Source organism: Aspergillus eucalypticola (assembly GCF_003184535.1).
Source record: "Aspergillus eucalypticola CBS 122712 chromosome Unknown BO83scaffold_19, whole genome shotgun sequence".
Taxonomy (NCBI): domain Eukaryota; kingdom Fungi; phylum Ascomycota; class Eurotiomycetes; order Eurotiales; family Aspergillaceae; genus Aspergillus; species Aspergillus eucalypticola.
In genome coordinates this window covers 436,905-457,512 of record NW_020290293.1, presented here as the reverse complement: position 1 = coordinate 457,512, position 20,608 = coordinate 436,905, and the positions used below count along the sequence as shown (strand labels likewise).

General features: G+C 50.2%; 6 protein-coding genes across 6 annotated transcripts; 3 read left to right on the top strand and 3 right to left on the bottom strand.

Annotated features, from left to right (window-relative positions):
* Positions 1 to 21: 21 nt before the first annotated feature.
* Positions 22 to 4,085, bottom strand: BO83DRAFT_364757 (FAD/NAD(P)-binding domain-containing protein; the record flags this gene model as incomplete). Its single annotated transcript, XM_025529639.1, has 9 exons — positions 22 to 1,619; positions 1,665 to 2,000; positions 2,046 to 2,219; positions 2,269 to 2,766; positions 2,816 to 2,948; positions 3,005 to 3,426; positions 3,480 to 3,596; positions 3,701 to 3,841; positions 3,902 to 4,085. 9 exons carry the CDS (start codon positions 4,083 to 4,085, stop codon positions 22 to 24), a joined length of 3,603 nt encoding a protein of 1,200 aa, XP_025386213.1.
* Positions 4,086 to 4,988: 903 nt separating this feature from the next.
* On the bottom strand, positions 4,989 to 6,456 carry BO83DRAFT_380031 (enoyl-CoA hydratase/isomerase family protein). The gene is made up of 3 exons (XM_025531652.1): positions 6,127 to 6,456; positions 5,402 to 6,027; positions 4,989 to 5,331 (listed from the first exon to the last, which is right to left on the bottom strand). Exons 1-3 carry the CDS (start codon positions 6,234 to 6,236, stop codon positions 5,222 to 5,224), a joined length of 846 nt encoding a protein of 281 aa, XP_025386212.1. The 5' UTR covers positions 6,237 to 6,456; the 3' UTR covers positions 4,989 to 5,221.
* A 112-nt stretch (positions 6,457 to 6,568) lies between these two features.
* BO83DRAFT_380030 (NYN domain-containing protein) lies at positions 6,569 to 8,170 on the top strand. Its single transcript, XM_025531651.1, has one exon. It carries the CDS (start codon positions 7,065 to 7,067, stop codon positions 7,830 to 7,832), a length of 768 nt encoding a protein of 255 aa, XP_025386211.1. The 5' UTR covers positions 6,569 to 7,064; the 3' UTR covers positions 7,833 to 8,170.
* Positions 8,171 to 9,230: 1,060 nt separating this feature from the next.
* On the top strand, positions 9,231 to 11,568 carry BO83DRAFT_448947 (dynamin family protein; the record flags this gene model as incomplete). Its single annotated transcript, XM_025536721.1, has 2 exons — positions 9,231 to 11,133; positions 11,191 to 11,568. The coding sequence occupies exons 1-2, from the start codon at positions 9,271 to 9,273 to the stop codon at positions 11,566 to 11,568; spliced, it is 2,241 nt and encodes a 746-aa protein (XP_025386210.1). The 5' UTR covers positions 9,231 to 9,270.
* Positions 11,569 to 12,189: 621 nt separating this feature from the next.
* Positions 12,190 to 17,270, bottom strand: BO83DRAFT_448942 (fatty acid synthase subunit alpha; the record flags this gene model as incomplete). Its single annotated transcript, XM_025536720.1, has 4 exons — positions 12,190 to 16,514; positions 16,592 to 17,049; positions 17,117 to 17,143; positions 17,197 to 17,270. The coding sequence occupies 4 exons, from the start codon at positions 17,268 to 17,270 to the stop codon at positions 12,190 to 12,192; spliced, it is 4,884 nt and encodes a 1,627-aa protein (XP_025386209.1).
* Positions 17,271 to 18,137: 867 nt separating this feature from the next.
* Positions 18,138 to 19,971, top strand: BO83DRAFT_448940 (cytochrome P450; the record flags this gene model as incomplete). The annotated part of the gene is made up of 6 exons (XM_025536719.1): positions 18,138 to 18,212; positions 18,259 to 18,409; positions 18,463 to 18,522; positions 18,568 to 18,786; positions 18,868 to 19,233; positions 19,295 to 19,971. 6 exons carry the CDS (start codon positions 18,138 to 18,140, stop codon positions 19,969 to 19,971), a joined length of 1,548 nt encoding a protein of 515 aa, XP_025386208.1.
* Positions 19,972 to 20,608: the final 637 nt, after the last annotated feature.

The window sequence follows — 20,608 nt, the reverse complement described above, 5'->3', positions numbered from 1 at the left end:
CTAACTCACAAACAATAGCCATCAATTCTTCGTACCCACCTGCTCCTGAACACACCCCTTAACATGCTCTAACACCCTCCAATAAACATCATCCGCTGCATTCTTCCCGATAACCGGATCCAAATGACCATAACCCTCAACCAAGAACCGACGATAGAGATGCTCCCCGAACCGACGTCTTAGCATCTCATAATCCCGTAGAGTCGACTCAGGCTTGAACACCTGGTTAACCGTACCCGACATAAACAAGATCGGAATATCCTGCAGATTACGAAGATTCCGATCGGTGAGGAGCGGACGCAGGTCATTGTCCAAGCACGCTCCATGCGTTCCCATGCGGGTAACATGCTCGAGGAGCTTGGTATGCGTATCTGCAAAGAACTGGCCAACGTTGTCATGAATGTTAGCGTCGAGGTTATTGTGGTTCCAGCACAAGCCGAATGCAAATGTCGTGCGATGGCAATGTGTCGAGGTGCAGATGTCTCGGCGGTTTTCAACGGGGTAAAATCGGAGGAGAATGTCAAGGACTTTATGGATGGGTTTGTTGCCGTCAGGCGACCCAATTGGGTAGTGTGTGCCAGAGATGAACTCGTATAGCCGGATCAGGGCTGGTGTGGCGGCCTTCAGTGAGTTCCAGTAGGCTAGGACCTGCGTCATGAATACGGCGTTGGCTGTGATACCGAGTATGTGTGTGCGTTTGATGGTGCCGTCCAGTAGACCCATTGCGAGTGCCACGGAGCCTTGGCAGTGGGCTATCACATATGGTTTCCGCTTTTGCTCATGGAGAATATGTTGTAACGCCGCTGCGATATCGAGGCGGCAGTCGTAAACGGTGCATTGCGCGGATGTTTTGGCGTCGCTGCCCCAGCGAGGTGTCAAGACGTAGCATCGACATCCGCGTGCTGTGAAATACTCGACCATGTTGCATCGCAGATATGGAAGCGCAAAGGTGCTATGTGCAGCATTACCGGTGACACCCGGGATGAACAAGACTGGCTGAGACCCGAGGAATTCGCCTTTGATAGCCTCGTTGGTGTTCGGCAACGGCTCGTACTCTTGTAAGCGTACAGTGACTCCATCCTCTGTTCTAAGGATTGTTGTATTGGAGGGCTGCTGTTTTGGGCCAGGGGAAGGATGAGGGGAGCGGCGAGACTTGCGAGCCGGCGCAAAAGGTCGAAGGAATACCACGACAAGCTGGAGAGCAAAGTAGGCCAGGAAAAGGACTAAGGCTGGAACTAGTCTGACTCTGAAAGGAACAGTTGCCCTGAATGATCTCATCTGTCGTCGGAAAGACGGCCATGATATGCGGAGGACACCCGCTCCTACTTTCATCTCGTCATCTCGAGTGATATGAACATTGACCTTAGTGGTCGCCTCCCACATTCCGCGAATGGAGATTGCAGAGGTTGAATCAATCTCTTTGTATCCTTCGAGCTTGTAACTGATGTCTTCAAGTGAAAGAAGCTGAAGTGAGTACCTCAAAGCCGTTGACTCTGCTTGGTTTTTTGAGGGAACGAAAAACCGAATCCTGCCATCGACTACTCTCATCGGACCTCTGGATAGTCCACGACAGGCCAATGTTCCGGTGCATATGCCTTCATACTGTAAACCAAAAGTATCTAACATTGTGAGAACCATGCTATGCTCTGCATCTGAAGACTCACCTATTCTTCGACAAATTTCGATGGTAAGAAACATGCGCATGGTGCACGACGAACTGCGACCCAGTGTTTCGCATGCGTCAAAGCCCAAATCATTCGATTGCATATATATGTGTCCATCGAGGACCTCGGAGAACTGCCACCCAATTGATAATGGTGCCTGATCCACCTTAGCCGCCTTCTGAAAGCCATGCTCTACCCTCCTTGATACCATCGGTTGCGAATAGACGTCGAGTCTTCCGTTTGGAGTGTCAGTATCGATGGAAAACTGTCGCTTTTTGGCAATCAAATCGATAGATCGCTCGGCAAGCGCGGTTATTGTAGCCATTGGATTCACGCCTAAGTTGTTAGCAGTTGCAGCAATCCTTGGGAACCTGTACCCACCCAATGCAGTTGGTATAACCGAGGCATCGCAGCACACAAGGCCTCCATGTGTCGCACTTCCATGGCCGTTATACACCTGGCCTAGATGATTAGTGACACCTCCACGACCTGTGCCAGTGTTACTCATATTGGCACCCCCGAGGGGGTGAACAGTGACTTCTTCCCGGTCACGACCTAGGAGCACCTTATTAGCATGCTAAGCCAACAATAATGGGGACCGTACCACGCAATAGTGAAGATCCTATTTTCCCTCCTGCTCGGCTAATGACATGGCTCAGAGCGTTTCGGATGTTGGAACAATTTTCAGACCGTCCTTCTCCAGGACCGCGTAGAATCGGTCGATCGTCTTTCAAGGTGAGTGTAAGTTCGTTACTGTCGTGTGACATGACTAGATAGGTCGATGTGCGTTGCATAGCTCCTCTCACTTTATATAGTTTGAATGGAAGCAACTTGAACTTGGATATTGTTTCCCCAAACCGAGATATGCTCTCCGAAATTGACCATGGAGCTGGAAAACGTATGGTTTGCAGCACAAGCTTGGCTTGAATTAGCGGGCTCAACGCTTTTGGTATGCATCCGTCTTCAATCACATAACCGGCGAGCGCGTCCCCTGGGGATAACCCTCTTCGATCCACAACGCCGGTGACTGTTGGACCTGGTCGGTTCGCAGGGCCTGATGCCGCCTCTGAGACGCCGTTCACCTTCGAGTCGCTGTTGTATCCTGAGGCTTGTCTTTAGTCATGGTCTACATCCATCTCGTCCAGGCTTACCAAAGACCAGCATGTCCCCATTCCCTGACATATTCCTTCCCACCATGGGTGAGATTGGCAGACCGTAGTCTTTTGAGCGAAGCAAGATCTCCGTTGTCCCCAAAGCGCCAGCCCCAAGGAAACACAACTCGTTCTAGGTAAATGATACCCTATAAGCGCAGGCTCATAAATGCTGGTTACCAAACTTACAGCTTTGACCCAAAACAACTGGGTCTTGACTTCTTCACCAAAAGCCGACCTCCCTCTTGCATGCCACGCAAAGTACACCACGTAGCCATCTTGGTTTGGTGCCTGCTCTATATACCGTACCTCGCACCCGCAAAAGATCTCAGCACCCCAATTCCATGCATCTGTGAGGTAAGTCGTAGCAACAGTGTTTTTAGATCCATCATTTAGACCGGTACTCTCATTTCCCGAACCGCGATTGTTCTGCATCATGACGCCGACATGGTTGCGCTTTCGACAAAAGAATGTTGTTAGTGGTGTGCGGTAGAAACTTACTACCTTACCCATCCATTCTGCTTGTATCTGAATGGCTTCAAGCTTCAGAAGACGTGGATGGTCTTCTGGGTATGGTGACGGCTGCAACACTTCTGCCGCGTGCGAGTAGTCTAGTTTAAAGCATTAGGAACACATTTCCCTATAACCGTTTGATGCAACTCACACGGTCGGAGCGCAGACATGTCATGTCTTATCTCTGAGGGCCATACACTCATCTGCAGAGTCTCTCGATCGGCTTCGAGAAAGACGCCTGCATTGATAAGTGAGCAGCCGCCCAGTGCTGAAAAATTGATTGAGAGACGTTAATACTAGATGCTCTCCATATGCAAAATCATAATCGAAACCCGTTTCAGTCAGGTTTCATTTGTTGTAAGGTTGGCATACCACGAGCGACAAGAGCATGCTGCCCATCCCCCAGAATAAGCTGAAACAGGCGAGTGGGTTTGTCTGGCAACCACCATTGGGAAATGCCCGAGATGTTGAGATCCTCCAAACATTGAAAAAGGGAACGAGGGAAGGAACCCGCTGCACCATGAATGTTAGTCACTGCGCTCTGATGGGTTCAAATAATGAGGGCATACGCACGACGTCTCTCCCAACCCAGTTCAATGACTGCGACGCTCTTCCCTGCTCGAGCCATTCGACTCGCCGCGACCCCAGCGCCATATCCAGACCCGACAACAACCACATCGTACTGGGCCTTCATTGACCTGAACGGACTGGTAAGGTGAGGGTAGTTATCTGGTCGAGAACCTTCTGTAGTAGTCATGACTGGAGAATGGTGACTTATTTCGAGAGAAGGTGCTTTCGAGAGAGGAACGAGTTTTCGCGAAAAGGGTGGAATTTGAGGATCCGTTCCGCTGTTGATTCATTCTTAGGCGATGACAGATTGTGTTTCGCTTGAAATTGGCTTTCGTCACACACCACACTGCAGCCTAATCAACGCAAAATGTCAAGGCACCCGGACTAGTAGGAAATACGACGGCGTGGCGGATGAAGTGTGACAGGGATTGGCTACATCCCGCACGCAGTTGCAGGTGGCTGAGGTGGGACTTCAAGCGGCAGTGAGAGCTCCCAACGGGTTTCATAGGGTGTATGTGTGATTGTTTGCTAGATTCCGATTGTCTCCTGGGCTTTTGTCTTCCCGTTGGATTTTGAATAGCCCACCGGGGGTGGTTTGAAGATGACCCGCATTCTCGAGGGGAGACATCAAGTCGAGATGTATAAGACTATATGGAAGGCAGTTGCTAGAAAGGCAGGAGGCAGAGACAAGGGGTTTTATCTTCAAGGCTCCGAGTAAGTGGTGAAACGTGGACCCCTGTGACAGTGTTGTTGAATCCATTCTGGTGGAAGCGATCAGAATTCGAACCTAGTAGTACTTACCGTGAGGAGGCTTTGACCGTCTGTCAGATTGAAGATAAGCACCCTGCCAGCTCGATGCTGGGACCTGGTTTGCAGCCCGACTAAGCGGCTGATTGGACCAGCGGGTCGATGCAACCTGAATCTACATACGAGGATCCACAACAGAACGAGTCTGTGCGGACGGGTGACATGATGGGCCGCTTAGCCTATTCATCTGTGCCTTGGCTTCTCGGCTTCAGCGTTTCCGGATAATATTGTAGACATCATCTGCCGTGTCCAAGGTACAGAAAGAGCGCAAGTAAAATAATTTGTTGGACTTCACTGGCTAACATCAATGATATATCATGTCATCATTACTACTTGCATCGCTCTTTTCTGATTGCTGACAATGCAACGTTCACGAGATATATTCTCTCTATTTCCTGCGCTTGCAGTAGATCGTCCTGACTGGCCTCGCCTCTGCTTGAACCCGTCAAACTCGAGGCAGCCTGAATTCAAGCAGATAGTCATGCTGAGTACCAGTACCAGCAGTGGTAATTTACATCACAACTTCTCAAACGTGGGTTTTTTTCTTTGAATACCTGAAAGCAATGCGGCGGAAACATCCTTAGTCTGTAGCATGGCACTGTTCCAGACAGCCGTATGCCACAGCCCTAGAGTGTAGAGGATAGAATTAGCACCCGAGTATATATTACGATCCTAGAAATACCCAAGTATACTTACCCTCCGGAACGGTATGATCCCTCGAATAATTCAGCAGCTCCTTGGTCCCCTGCACCGCAACCGGACTCTTGGTTGCTATCAACTGTGCCAAATCCAACGCACCTCGGACCGTCTCCTCTTTGTTCTTGTACACGCGATTGACAAATCCCACGCGGAAAGCCTCCTCCGCGTCAAAGTTTCTCGCGGTTAAAGCCACCTCCTTCACCCACCCGTAATTTCCCACCACCTTGGGCAACCGACTCAACGTCCCGACATCCGCCGCCAAGCCAATGTCTACTTCCTTGACGGCAAAGCGGACATCCGCCGAGCATACCCGCACATCAGCAGCCACACCAATGTCCACGGCGAGACCGTAGGAGATAGCGTGGTAAGCCACGATCACCGGTTTCTCGCACTTTTCGAGGGATGAGATGCACTCTTGCAACTCGTCAATATGGCGGCGCATTTGGGCAGCTTTGCGGGCGGGATCGCTAGTGGTGTTGGTGTCGGAGAGGAGGCCTTCGGAGGCGGCTTTGACGTCGAGGCCGGCAGTGAATGCGCGGTCGCCGGCACCGGTGAGGACGATGGCGCGGACAGAGGAGTCCGAGGAGAGACGGGTAAAGATGGCGGAAAGTTCCAGCCACATACTTGGGAGGTGGAACACATATTAGTTTGATCGGCAAAAAAGAGGGAGGGGGAGGAGGAGGAGGAGGAGGAGGAGGAGGAGGAGGAGGAGGTGGTGGTACCTTTCAATGAAAGCGTTCATTTTGTCGGGGCGGTTGATCTCCACGTGAGCGACATATTGACGTTCGGGCGGGAATGTAACGTTGAAGTGTTGGTATGTGTAGTCGGACATGATGATGTGCGAGTTTATGCTAATGCTAGATAAGAGTGTCGATGCGGTGGAGTAAGTTGAATGAATGTTGTTGGACTTAAGGAAACCGTTGGAGATTGATTTAATAGAGTTGAAATTGGAGAGTTGCCGAGGAAGGAAAGGGGGAAAGGGAGGGAGAGCTGCATCATAACAAGTAAAGTTGTTGTAATCCGGGGAATGACTGCATTAAAGAGATGCCGAGGTCCAACGGCCAGATTTAATTAAGTAGCAAGTGACAGGCGCATAGCGAAAAGGTTAACTAGTGGCCGGAATGGCTCCACCACGTGATTTTGACCAGTACTACTTAACTGATATTTTCCCTTCTTCCAGCAGATTTCCTGCAACCACTGTCTCGATATTCCTCGAAAGCCCAGGAACTCAAGAATAGAACATTGTACCACCCTTACATAGGGCACTTGGTCACTCTGAGTTCCTTGGATCATTCACATCGCCGACCCGGCTCGCCTGCTCCCCGAAAGAGGGCTTCGCAGGGTTGCGGCTGTACTTTTCCAAGTACGCACCATCCATGACACGAATAACAACATTCGGACGTAAGCAGGGATGTGCCGCTTGGTTATCCTATTGCAATGGTTGCTGGAGGATACGAAGGAGGAGAGTTGATCGGATACGAAACCCCCCTCTTGATCTTCCATCACGTAGATGTATCGTCATGACCTCGTTTAATTAAAATTTATCACAGTATAAGATACGAAGAAGTTAGCGAAGGTTCATGACAATTCCTGAATCGAAACCCATCCCGCTCAATACTTAAAACAGTCAAGCATTTTGATACCTCCCAAGTCATCCAACATGGTCGCTGATGCCATGCCAAAATTCGCTGTTCTTATCGACGCAGACAATGCGCGTCATTCCAACATCCATCGCCTGCTCGCCGAAATTGCAAAATACGGAACAGTTTACGCAAAGCGAGCATATGGAGACTGGAGCAGTCAATATCTCATAGGCTGGAAGGACCAGCTTCTTCATCACTCAATCCAACCCATACAACAATTTGCATATACTCAGGGCAAAAATGCTACAGACTCAGCCATGATCATCGACGCCATGGATCTTCTCTATACTAGCCGCTATGATGGCTTTTGCCTTGTCTCCAGCGACAGTGACTTTACCAAATTAGCCTCTCGTATCCGCGAGTCCGGACTCGTGGTCTATGGTTTCGGCGAGCAAAAGACGCCAAAGCCTTTTGTTGCTGCGTGTAATAAGTTCATCTATACGGAAAACCTCGTGCATGTTGATGAGCTGGAGCCACATGCCACTAGCATTCGCGCACCTGAACACCGTGTAGCCATCGAGAAAATACAAACCGACGAATCCCTAGCAACTCAGCTGCGAACATCGGTAGAAGCAGCCTCGGGTGATGACGGTTGGGCTAGTCTTTCCGAAGTTGGTGCTCTCTTAACTAAGAGGCATCCGGAATTCGACTCCCGTAGTTACGGATATCACAAACTCAGTGATTTGATAGCTGCCTCTTCTTTGTTCGAAACCAACTTCCAGTCTCATCCACACAACCCATCTACCAGAATTTATGTCCGTGATACGCGCCGCAAGTCGAGCTGATTTGTTGGCTGGGGACAATGTTCGATCTTCATATCCTCTAGGGGTTGATTTCCCATTGAACCGCCTCGAGTAACGATTGCAAGCCTGAAAAAGGTTTAGTGTGCTGCAATCCTGGAAATTCACATCAAGCTCTGCAACGTCGATCAATCCGCAAGCACTACGTCGAATTCAACAGCTAAACAAGCCACTGCATCACCTTTGTTAGGAATTGCAGAGTGAAAATCGCTTCTGTCGCACTAACTATCAGGTGCCCGTGTGACTTAGTCTATGGTTTCATGCTTATCTGAAACAGATCACCTGAAAAGGACCTGTTTCAGAAAGGCTATACTAAAAGTGAGGTGAAAGCACACTCATATTACATTCTCAGGGTATGCTGGGTTGGTCATAAAGCTACCCACCACTTTGGATTTGATATGTTGATGAAAATATATTTGCTTAACCTGAAATACGTTCTGTCTGTATGATAAGTGTCAGTTTGCCAGGCTAGTCCATGAAAGTCACTTTCTATGCTTTATTGCGTTCAGGCCTGAAGCTCTCATATCCTCAATGTAGGTGAAACAATCTATCAAACGCTAGTAAGTACATTGATCTTGTGGGTAGTAGTACAAGTGGATCAATTCTCTTTCTAGCACGCTGGTATACCGCATAACATACGTCAATGATAACACCTATGCAAGGAGGGAAACACTGATGGGTTTATTTAATGATGTATAAGGGCTGTTCTGCCTCACCACATCACAGAACGTTGTGTGCACTGAAGGTATGCTGGTATTTCCGGATTTGGGGGTTCCGAGCACGAATAATAGTAAGTTCTTTTTAAAGAGCTTATAAGTACCCACAGTTATAAGATTGCTGAACTGCCACATATTTGTATAACGGTCGTTAGCATAGCTCATTGCTGCTGCTGGCATTCGCCCCTTCCACATTCCCTCTTTCAGAATTTGATCAGCATGCCGCAACGATACTACTCCACTGCCCAATGACGACGGATGTCAAAAAAGAGATAGCCCACTGACTATAGCGTTATCATGCCTCAGCATGACAGAATTACAGGCATTCCACAGATTCTAGCATTCAAACATACAATGGCTTCGCCCTAGATATGGTAGTTAGCACAGCTGCCTTGCTAATCGCTGTCCCTGAGTTGATCAAGTCATTCTGTCTGGTAGCACAACCATACCGCTTTCATTCCTACCGAGTCAATCAATCAGGCCAGTAGCACTCTCGCCCTTGGATCACCATGGCGCAAGTGAACATCACAACGAGACATGCGAGTCTGGAAATTCCGAGGAACACACGACCAAACATATAAAGATGTCTTTTCCAAAGGCAAAACATATTCGAGAAGACTAAGAGATACAATGAAACCCACTCTTCTCATAATCCTTTGTTTCACTTCCCGGTTTCCCATTGACCACGGAATTAATCTACAGACACAATGGTCTTGAAAAAATTCAGCTCGGATGCCCTGGACAGCCTATGTACCCAGGAACAACTCGATCTCTTGAATTCCATCGACACGCTTCGTTCCCAAGGGATCAGCCACTATGTGTCCCTGCCGCAGATTATTGTCTGCGGCGACCAATCCTCAGGAAAGAGTTCGGTCCTCGAGGCGATATCCGGTGTCTCCTTCCCCGTCAAAAGCAACCTCTGCACACGGTTTCCTACAGAGCTCGTGCTCCGAAAAGATACCAATGTTGGAGTTAGAGTGTCCATCGTACCCCATCACTCGCGCAGCGAGGCTGAACAACGGTCGTTGGGGAGTTTCTGCGAAGAGCTCGACGGTTTCGACGGACTGCCTCAACTAATCGATAATGCCAAAGCAGCGATGGGCATATCCACTCATGGCAAAGCGTTCTCGAATGATCTTCTCCGGGTTGAGGTATCAGGCCCAGATCGACCGCACTTGACGATCGTTGACCTACCAGGACTTATCCACTCGGAGACAAAACAACAATCTGCAGCAGATGTTCAGCTCGTGCAGAACGTAGTCCAGTCCTACATGAAAGAGCCACGAAGCGTCATTCTTGCAGTCATATCAGCGAAGAACGACTACGCTAACCAAATCGTTTTACGACTCGCAAGAGATGCCGATAAATCAGGCGATCGAACCTTGGGGGTTATCACTAAGCCCGATAAATTGGTTTCCAATTCCGAAAGCGAAAAGATGTTCATATCCTTGGCAAACAACAGAGACGTCGAATTTCGGCTAGGATGGCATACGTTGCGAAACATGGATAGTGATGAGGGAAGCTGGACCCTGGCGGAGCGTGATAGGGAAGAGCGTGAGTTCTTTTCTAAGGGTGCGTGGGTGGAGATGCCGCCTTCATGTGTTGGAATCAATGCTCTGCGGAACCGCCTCAGCAAGGTGCTTCTGCGGCAAATTGCGGCGGAGCTGCCAAGCCTTATTGATGAGATCAAGAACAAACAAGAAAATTGCAATCGACAATTGATCAAGCTTGGTCAGCCGCGAACCACTCTGGATGAGCAGAAGACTTATCTTCTTAGGATCAGTCAATCGTTTCAGACCTTGGTCAAGGCAGCCGTCGATGGCACATACAATGAACCATTCTTCGAGCGCGCCCAATCCTCTATGGGCCAACAAAAGCGTATTCGTTCACTTCTTCAGAACCTTAATGAAGAATTTGCGGAGCGTCTGAATGAACAAGGCCACTATCGTAATATTGTGGCACATGAGTCTAAAGATGAGGACCGCAGAGGGCAACTGTCGATCACGCGAAGCGAGTTTATCAATCACATCCAGGAGCTCATGAGACAAACAAGAGGGCGAGAGCTGCCAGGCACATTTAATCCGATGATCATTGGCGAACTATTCAAGGAGCAATGCGGCCCTTGGAGGGATATAACTCACCGACATATTCTTGAGACATGGGAGGTCGTCGAGAGGTTTCTATTACTTCTAACAAGCTCTGTTGCCGACGAAGCCACTTCCGTAATCCTCTTTGACAAGGTCATCTTACCTGCACTAAATCAGCTCAAAAAGACTTTGATAAAAGCATGTGAAGAACTAGTTGGAAATCACCAGCAAGGCCATCCGATCACGTACAATCACTACTTCACGGAGACGATACATAAAATTCGTGCGGAGAGGCGCGCGACTTCCGTGCGCGAAACGATCATGGATTTTTTTGGGGTTGCTGAAGAAAGACCAAACTATGTATACTTACAGAATGAGTACAACTTGGAGAAGCTGGTTCAATCAGTTCTATCGTTCGATGAGCCGGATATGATGCGGTTTGCATCAGCCGAAGCTTTGGATTGCATGCTCGCTTATTACAAGGTACAGTCAACACCCGAACGCCACGCCTCTCATATAACTTAGTACTAATTATTGTAGGTGGCACTCAAACGCTTTATCGACGACGTTGCAGTTGAAGTTGTGGAGGTCAAACTGGTCCAGTCTCTATCTGGTATATTCACACCCCTCAAAGTCTTCGAGATGCCGGCTGAGCTGGTATCGCGCATCGCCGGCGAATCGGATGAAAACCGTGCCCTGCGGCAACAATTGAATAAGAAGTTACAAGTCCTTGACAAAGGCTTGTGGACTTGCAGACTATTCGCTAGTAGCCGTGGCATTGGAATGAATGGTATCAAGGAAGCACGTCATTTGGATTCCAAGGAAGGAGAAGGAGATGGGCTTGGACTATCGCAAACTGAGGAAGAGGACGATATCTCCTCGCAACTCTACGTTGATCGAAATGCCGAAGGTCCGTAACTACTCCTTACTAGGGGTAACTGTCATAGTTGACTTTTAGATAGTGTCTAATGTACAGGCTCAACCATCGGAATCTAGTGAGGACTATGGCGGGCCAGCTGAAGAGTCGCCGTCATTTGTACAGGTGAACGCTTCCCCGCCTGAAACCATGTTTGTTTTTGGGGAGTCACCCTCTAGAGCAGCTACGAAGAAAAGCAAAAGCAAGAAGAAGGGGAAAAGACCGCACCGTGCCTAATGTCACATCTCTGCTTTGCTACCCCCGACCACAAAGAGCGATTAGCCCAGTCGTGCACACAATCACCAACCGGTAGTACAACGAAAGATAAACAGTATATTGCTGAATAAACCAATCATGAAGCTAAACTCAAGCGTAGTTGTCAAGCGAGCGGCCCTGGTACAGGGACACAGCCCCTTTAGATATACAGACCCGAACAAGGACATCCACAAACTCAAACCAAACAAGTGGATATATTCTCGCAACTCGCAGAACGCCGTGCAACACAAAATCAAAAAGGGAACCTTGATCAGTCTGCAAGACCAGTCGGAAATTAGTTCGATTACACATGAACCAGAGGGATATGGGAACCCATCCACTACCCAATCATCAAGTACTCCGCACCGTCATCCCGCATATTCCATCTGCCCTCGGCCGTTGTCAGTCAGACGCGCCTCCGGATCCAGCAGGACACGGAACTCCTGGTCACTCCGGTATGGCGGCGTCTCTTTAGCAGAGAACAGCGCATTTTGCGTAATGCCAAATCGGAAATGCTGTTGCGCTCGCCGCTGTCGCGCTTCGACCCGGACCCGATACGCGTCATATGTCGCCTGGTCCAGCGTGGCGAAGAGATAGCGCGAATGCACACCTAACGCTTGCGCTCCTTTCTGTCCAAACCCAAAAGAGGTGACCGAAAAGGCCTTGACGCCAGTGGTCTGAATGCTGCGACTAGGGTAGACCAGATAATCGTTTTGGAGGGCTGCGTCAATGTTGTCCGCATTGCGGTTGCCTGGAACCAACCCGGTATTGAGCACTTGCAGGCCACCGTTGAGCATCCATGCTCCTGCAGCACCCTTCGAGTGCCCTGTAAGGTACTTCTGGAAGATGCCCAATGCAGGATTACCCTTTGTGCGACCCATGTGATGCAACTGTTGGCTAATCATGTTCGTCTCGTTCTTCTCGTTGAGCACGGTAGATGTTCCGTGGAACGAGACCACGTCCAGGTCGTTGATAGTCAGGTTCCAAGTTGCCAGGGCACCGCGTAGCGGAGATATCTCTGGGTCGTTTTTCCAAAAGTGGTTACCAAACGTGTTCAATGCGTCCTTCTCCTGGATCCGAGCTTCGCGGCGTACATAGCGGAGGCGTTCATTAATCTCCTCAGTTCGCTCTTCTGCATAAGGGCTGGGACTGCACTTGAGGTCCGCCAACTCTGCCTCCGCGATGTCAACTTCCATGTCGACGCGTTCCTTGATGTGCTGGAGTGACATGTTCAGTCTTCGGCGTCTGTATGAAATTTCCAACATTGGGGATGGGACTCGGTGTCGTGCCTCTCGTGCATTCGTAAGGAGACCCTTGCCGGGAGCAGGAACGGATCGCCCGATCTTGTCACTAGCTGTCCCGACCCATGCTATGATGCCCTGGATGGGAAGGCCCATGTCCAAGGCCAATTGGGCGGATGTGATCACCTGGATACCACTGCCTTGCGATTCGACGAATCCAGCACGGGTCGAAGCGGCCGGTCGCGACATCTCGCTAGGATCACGACCTTTCTCGAACTCTTCTTCACTACTCACGGTGGCCTTCATCTTCGCAAACTCATACGACACATCTTCGGAGAAGTCATCAAAACCACCGACGAGACACATCTTGGCTTTGCCGGAGACGATAGTCTCGTAGCCGGATTCAAGTGACTCGATTGAGGTTGCGCAAGCGCCGACCGGAGTGCGGATTGGACCAGTAGAGGACAGCAAGAGCATGTTGATCCATGCAGCCGTTGTGTTGATGAATGATTCTTGCAGGATGTCGTTTTGAACCTGCTTCTCCACGAAGCGGTCCTTATGCAGCTTTCGGAGTGCTTTAACACCACCCAGCCCAGAGCCGATACAATTGCCGATCTCAGACACATGCAGATACTGGTATATCTCGAATGGGTCGCTGATTCCTGCGCTCAAAAGTGCTTCCACCGTTCCAATGAGAGCATATAGCGTGGCTGGATCTACTTGACTGGCGAGATCTTCAGTAAGCCCATACGTACGGGCATCCCACCCGGTCGGAATCTGACCGGCGACTGCTCGGTCGAATCGAAGTGCCTTCGGGATCATCAAGCAAGCTCCCTTGAGCAGACGGACGGTGTACTCCTCGCCTTCAGGAAGGATCTCGACTTTATCGCCGTGTTCCAGTCGGAGTTGTTCTGCGGTTTCCTTGGACGTCTTCAACGGAGGCATATCCTCGTCGAGCACAACTTCCTGCAAAAACTTCTTCTTATACGGATCGTAGCCATCATTAATATCTGGCTCAATGAGTCGAATGCCGGTGTGTGCCAAGATGTGCTCTTCGAAACGCTTCTTTACATCGACATCGCGAATAGGCTCCTTGGTCTCTGCGATGATCCAGCCATGGTAATGCGGGTTCCCGTTCAGAGGTCCATTGTGATGCTTAATCAGACCCATGATCCAGGCCATCTCAATGCAGCCCTCTAGTGAGAACTCTCCATATGCCTCCATCTCCCAGCGCGTCCGGGCGTTGCCGTAGGGCCCGACTTCAGAGAAACCGGTGACAACAACCACTCGGTCGAGATCGACCATTCCGCGCAACTGACCGGCGAGAGGAAGGATTTCGGTCTGGTAGTCAGATAGACGAGGAAACTCGAGCGCAAGCCTCGCCTTTTGTTCCCGTACTTGAGGTGCTTCTTCTGATGACTTCCCAAGAGCAGCGCGCTCGAAGACCTCTTCCTTTGCTAGGGCCTCTCGGATCTCGCTGGTCTCTTTCTGCTTCTGACGGATGGTATCGACAGTCTCTTTGAAATTCGGGAAGTGGCCCATGCCACCACTCAGGTCTGCCTGCACTGGTGTCACCTCGCATTCTGTTGCGATGGGCGAGGACATGAGGATCAGGATGTAGTGGGCCATTTCAACCTGGGAGAACGTTCTTACTCCCATCTTCTCAATATCCTCTGCGACACTATTATTGGCGCTCATAAGTCCTGTCCCGCGTGTCCAGCCGATAATCGCACCGCAGATCGAAAGGTAGGCCCCCCATGACTCGGAGCTCCAGCGGTTGAACAAGGTCTCGAGAGCGAGCTTTGACTCTGGATACAGGCCATCACCACCGAAGATACCGTGGTTCGGCGATAGTGGCAGAATTACCTGTGCGGGATGACTATCGAATCCTCTCGCTTGCTTCTGCTTCTTGATTGCCCCAAGCAACCTGATCGTGTTTGTCAGCATGATGCGATGCGCCAGCTCTGATTTGGAGTCGATGTCCTCAATCTGACGGCCCCCTTCTGGAATGGCTGCAAATGGTACAATATGGCTCAGATCCCATCCGAGGCCTTTGTCACAATCATAGATGTAAGACACCAGGGACTCGAGGTCTTGCTGACTCGCCTGGTTGAACGGCAGGAGAATGAGTTGTGAGCCGCGAGCTCCTTCTTCAGCGTAGATCTGCTGGTACAACCGTGTCGTCGCTAGCGAGTAACTGCTGGTCGTTACGAGCACCCGAGCGCCTCCTCTGAGAAGGCCGCGTACAATTTCGGTGCCGATAGAATCCCGTCCTGCACCAATGACAAGCACTTCTGCGTCTGAGAACGAAAGGCATTGGTTGTCCGTTTGGCCAAGGGTGGCCATGAAGGCTGCATTCAAGTCCGCTCGACTTTCCCAGCCCTGACTTCCCAGAGACTTGAGGGTAGCTGGTGACGCTGCATCGACGGTCGCACGGGGGACCTCGGTATAGTGAATCTTTCCTTGGCTATCGATGGTTGTCTTCGGTGCGTCAACAATCAACCGGTGGGCAGTCAACGGCTGTGCCCCTGATAACTGCGGATTACATGCCAGCCGCAGCTGACGGAGGACATCGCGGGCATGAATCGCTCGCGGATTCCGCAGCTTCAGGCACTGTGTCTCCAGGTACTCCAGCATCTGCACGAGCTTGGGATTAGACTTCCGAGCAATCCGTCCCATGATGGTTTCAATCTCGCGGCCAGTCAGCGCAATAGTCCCCGCCAGGATGTGATGAAACATATCCACAGCGTCTTGCATCGCCCAATTCCAGAACGAGTCGTATCTGCGGGCCTTGGCTACGGACAACATGGGCTTGATACCCGAGCCGTAAACCTCGCCATGCTCTGAAATCCAGAGCTGCAGTTCGTCTTGAAGATCTGCTATGACCTCTGCTGCCTTCGCATTGGCCTTGTGTCCAGCCCGCAGGTCAACTCCAAGCAACTTTGCATACACTTCTAGCATGGCTTGGGCACGGTCATCCTGAGTCTTGGCCAGCGCCTTGACGGCCGTCTGGTCTACCACGACTGGTCCCGACGATGGACCGGCTCCATCGGATGAAGTTCCTGCTGAAGATAGATCAATCTTCGAATCCTGAGCATACTGTTGGACGGTGTCGTCAAGGAAAGCATGAGCAGCACTAGTATCAGGGAGCCGTGCGGCAGGCTGCTGGACGGCAGCACGTAACAAAACTGCATCCTGACGGCCTGTCTGTAAACCATATTTGTTAAGCAGGTGGACCCGCACTTCACCCGACCCTAGGCCGGCCGGCATTTTTGCCGACACCATTCGGTTAACAAGGGTCTGTGTGGTCTTTCCCAGGCCTTTCTTCCAAGAGCCTTGAGATTCGATTGATTGAGCGAGCTCTGACAGTGGGGTATCTTCGGAGGCGTCTGGAATGGAGCCAAACTCGGCGCCGATGTCTCCGACGATCTCATTTTCCAGAGTGGATCGGCCTGGCGTGTGTTAGAATGAAGCAGGGTGTGGTCGTATAGATGAAATGGGAATAGCAGTAAGGGGGATTGATGCTCACCTCCGACCAGTTTTTTGATAGTTTGGCTCAGGTCAATGTCATGCAGTGATTTCTTCAGTTTGTGTGCAATGAGGGCAACAATGATGTCAATAGCTGCGATGGTCTTGTCTTCAATATTGGAAGACGCTTGCCGCACTGCAGTAGGCTGGGGTGTGGTAGTCTCAGTTGCCTTAGGGGGTGTGACAGGGGCGGTGGGCTGTGAGGGCTGTGCAGCAGGTGTGGATGCCTCTTTGCCTGCTTGGGCTGGTGCGACCTCGGCATCGTTTGTTTCATAGTATATTTCTCGTGCATTCTTCTTATGACTCCATATATCTCGTTGGATGGCAAGTGCAGCATCATGTACTTGGTATTTGGCGGCCAATGTCTTCTTAATCATGCCAAGCAAAGTCTCAGCAGGTCCGATCTCTATCAGTCGATCAACCCTTTGCTCCTGGAGCACAACGTCTTGTGTTTCGATCCTGTGGTTGCTTAGCGACTGTACATCACTTTCGCCTTGCCAAGCGCCAATGATTCATAGTAACGTACCATCTGACCGGCGAAGCAAACTGGTACCTAGAAGAAAGCTATCAGATGCAATGCCTCAAAGCAATTAGAAGCCAACTCACGCAAGAAGCTCCGTCAGCAACACGTATGCCAGCTCCTGCTGGACCCTTGGGTGAATCTTCTCCTTGGATGCCATGTTGGCTCTGTGAGACAGCGTGATTGATGGGAGCTAAGAGGTATTTCGAGGAAAACCATGCCCAGGATATATGTCGCACATCGACGCTTCGAAGTCCAGTTCAACACTAAGGCACGCACTGTGCCTTGCATGAGAGCGTGTTATCTCCCAGCGTGCTATCACGGCTGGCTCCGACACTTTGGCCCCAACTCCACCTACGAGGCTCGGAGTTCGTCAGCATGACTCGCGCTATGGTCAGCATCTAGGAACCTTGAGCTGAAAGTATCTGAGCGTTTCAGTGGATCGGAATTCCTGAAACCCGAGCGTAAATAGGGCTTAGTTTCTTTCAGCTCCGGGAAGACGATTCGTATCGGTATTTTACGAATGTTTCAACACTAGTATTGATACGCATCGTAACTTACGCCTGTATGTTTTGTATTTCAGACCGTATCTTATCATACCGATCTTTGTGGACATCGTGCTGATCCTGATCCCTTAGACAAGACTACCCAGGTGGTGGCTGTGTAACTGATCCTTCACCACGTTTTCGAAATCAGTGGAGACATGCAGCTCGCCACGAGGAATGTGGAGCTCATCGGCGTATTTGCATGGATGAGCCAGGTGGATTGTGGTACGACGGTTGGCGTCATCTCACCCCTGCATGAGCTGCAGTCCTTGCTCAGTCCACTTCGTGAGAAAGAGCTTGTTGGATGCTTGTCTTACGATGTCCGATGAGGCCTTGTCGCTTCTTTGGCAGCGACAGAAAGGCATATTACCTGGGTGTGAAGGTTCCGTTCTGATTGCATCTTCAGCCAACGCTCTGTACTGAGTTCTTGTTATCTGTTATCGTGTTTGAAGCCTTTGGCGGAGCCTGGCTTTACTACTACTATGGTCTTCACATCTACATTCCAAGCCTATTGGCAAGCGGGCGTTTTAGCCATCTTTGGTGCTGCAGTTGCTTCGGTCAGTTTTCATACCTCAAATCTATGTGCGTTACTTACATGCATAGACCTTTGTGTATGCGGTCTACCACCTATTCTTCCATCCACTTGCACACTTTCCAGGTCCGTTCTGGGCCAAGTTCACATGTCTCTACTCTGGCTATCATGCATGGAAAGGTGATTTGCATATTGACATGCAGCGTTGCCATGAGAAATATGGTATGTCCTCTGTTCGTCTGGCTGGCTGTGCTTTTAGTTGCTAATTGTCGTAGGGGACTTTGTTCGCTATGCGCCGAACCAGCTCTTGATCAACACATCCATTGGGCTTCATGGTATGCTACCTATTGTAGCCAAAGGATTCTAGCTAATAGCATAAGACATCTACGGCTTCGGACGCAACACTCAGAAGTCCAAGCTCTACAGTGCGATGGTCCATCGCGCTCCGAACACCCTCACCCTCATCGACAAGAAGGCACACGGCCGAAAGAGACGTATTATCAGTCAAGGTCTTTCTGATGCTGCACTAAGGCGGTATCAGCCTGCTATTCTTAAGCATGTCAATGAACTCTGCGGCGTACTTATGGGTAGCAAGCCTAGCGAGTGGTCTGTTCCACGCAATGTCGCACACTACTGTACGGTCCCTCCTTCTATGTCCAGATCCTTACTAATGAACGCAGTCAACTTCCTTACCTTCGACATCATGTCCGATGTCCTCTTCGGCGAACACTACAATATGGTAACAAGCGAGGAGCACCGATACGTTGTCAAAGCGATCGAGGACTCGAACGTCCGGTTATCAGTCCTCGCTCAAGCCCCTATTCTTGCTTTCCGGCGCTGGGACCGTAAGATCTTCGCGGAGTCTATCCTCGGCAGGAACAAGTTCATCCAGTTCGTGAACACCCTTCTTCAGCGCAGGTTCAAGGCGGCGAAGTCCGCACGGCGGGACGTTTTCACCTTCCTGCTGGACGCCAAGGATCCCGAGACTCAGCAGAGTTTGTCCCTCGCTGAGATTGGTGCTGAAACGACCACTCTCGTTGTAGCTGGTACATATCCATCCTAATGCCTTTCACTATTATATTGCTAACTTAAGTCGACGTATTCCAGGCTCCGACACCTCCTCCACGGCCTTCTCCTCCTGCCTCTTCTACCTCTCCCACAACAAGGACTGGTACAACCGCGTAGCAACCGAAATCCGAAACACCTTCTCGTCCCCCGACGAGATCACCCTAGGCCCTCGCCTCAGCGCCTGCATCTACCTACGTGCCTGTATTGATGAATCTCTTCGCATGTCGCCTCCCACCGGATCCGCCCTCTGGCGTGAGGTCGGCCCTGGCGGCGCCACCTTCGATGGCCACTTCATCCCCGCCGGCTGTGACGTCGGAACCGGTATCTACGCCATCCACCATAACGAGAACTACTATCCTGACGCTTTCAATTTCCGTCCTGAGCGATGGATTTTAGCTGGTGCGGAGGGCGATATTGAGGCCGTGGGTACGGCTGATAGAGACAGTCTGGCCAAGGCCCAGGGCGCATTTAATCCTTTCTCCATCGGACCGAGAGGATGTATTGGTAAGGGGCTGGCGTTGGCGGAGTTGACGCTGGGCATTGCCACGATGTTGTGGAAGTATGATTTTGTATTGAGTGAGGAGAAGGGTGTGACTCTTGGTGCGGGGAGGAAGGGATTGGGGCCTGGAAGGGAGAGGGATAATGAGTACCAGCTGTATGATCATATCACGGCGTCGAAGGAGGGGCCGATGGTTTGTTTTAGGGAGAGGCAGTAGTCGATGAAGCGGGTTGGTGGAGGGTTATGAGGGTTTTAACTATGGTTTGGTAAATATATCAGGTTGGACTTGAGGGAAATGAATGTGTTTATGTTGATTGTGGTATAGCATGGGGCGCTACGTATTTGAATGTAACATAGGTGACCGTATTTATGCCTGAGGCACTAGTTACACTGTGTCGCCCTCGGCGCCGCGTTGCAATTGTGGTTTCAAGCGCACTATTATGTTGGTCCTATGTTTCTCAAGAAGGCCCTATGGACTTCATCTATCACTATATTATAGTTGTATATATTTGTATGGTACACTTAATTGTTCTGGGAACATTAGACTTGAATTAATACGCTCTTTCTAGTAGTGTCACAGTAAAAGCTACCTCGAGCACGCCAACTACTAGTTATCTATCTATCTGCCAGTGTACTGGACACATACAAGTGATTATACTATAGGACTTTCTAATTTGGGCAATAGTTGTAAGCTGCAAACGTTCTCGAAAGTATATAGCTTCAGTTCCAATAAATATTCACTATATGAATAAAATCAAGTGTGCAACATGAATACGACCTCAAATGGTATAATATATATACCGATTGACTATCATGACTATATATCAGACCTACTAGAAAGACAGCCTATAGCT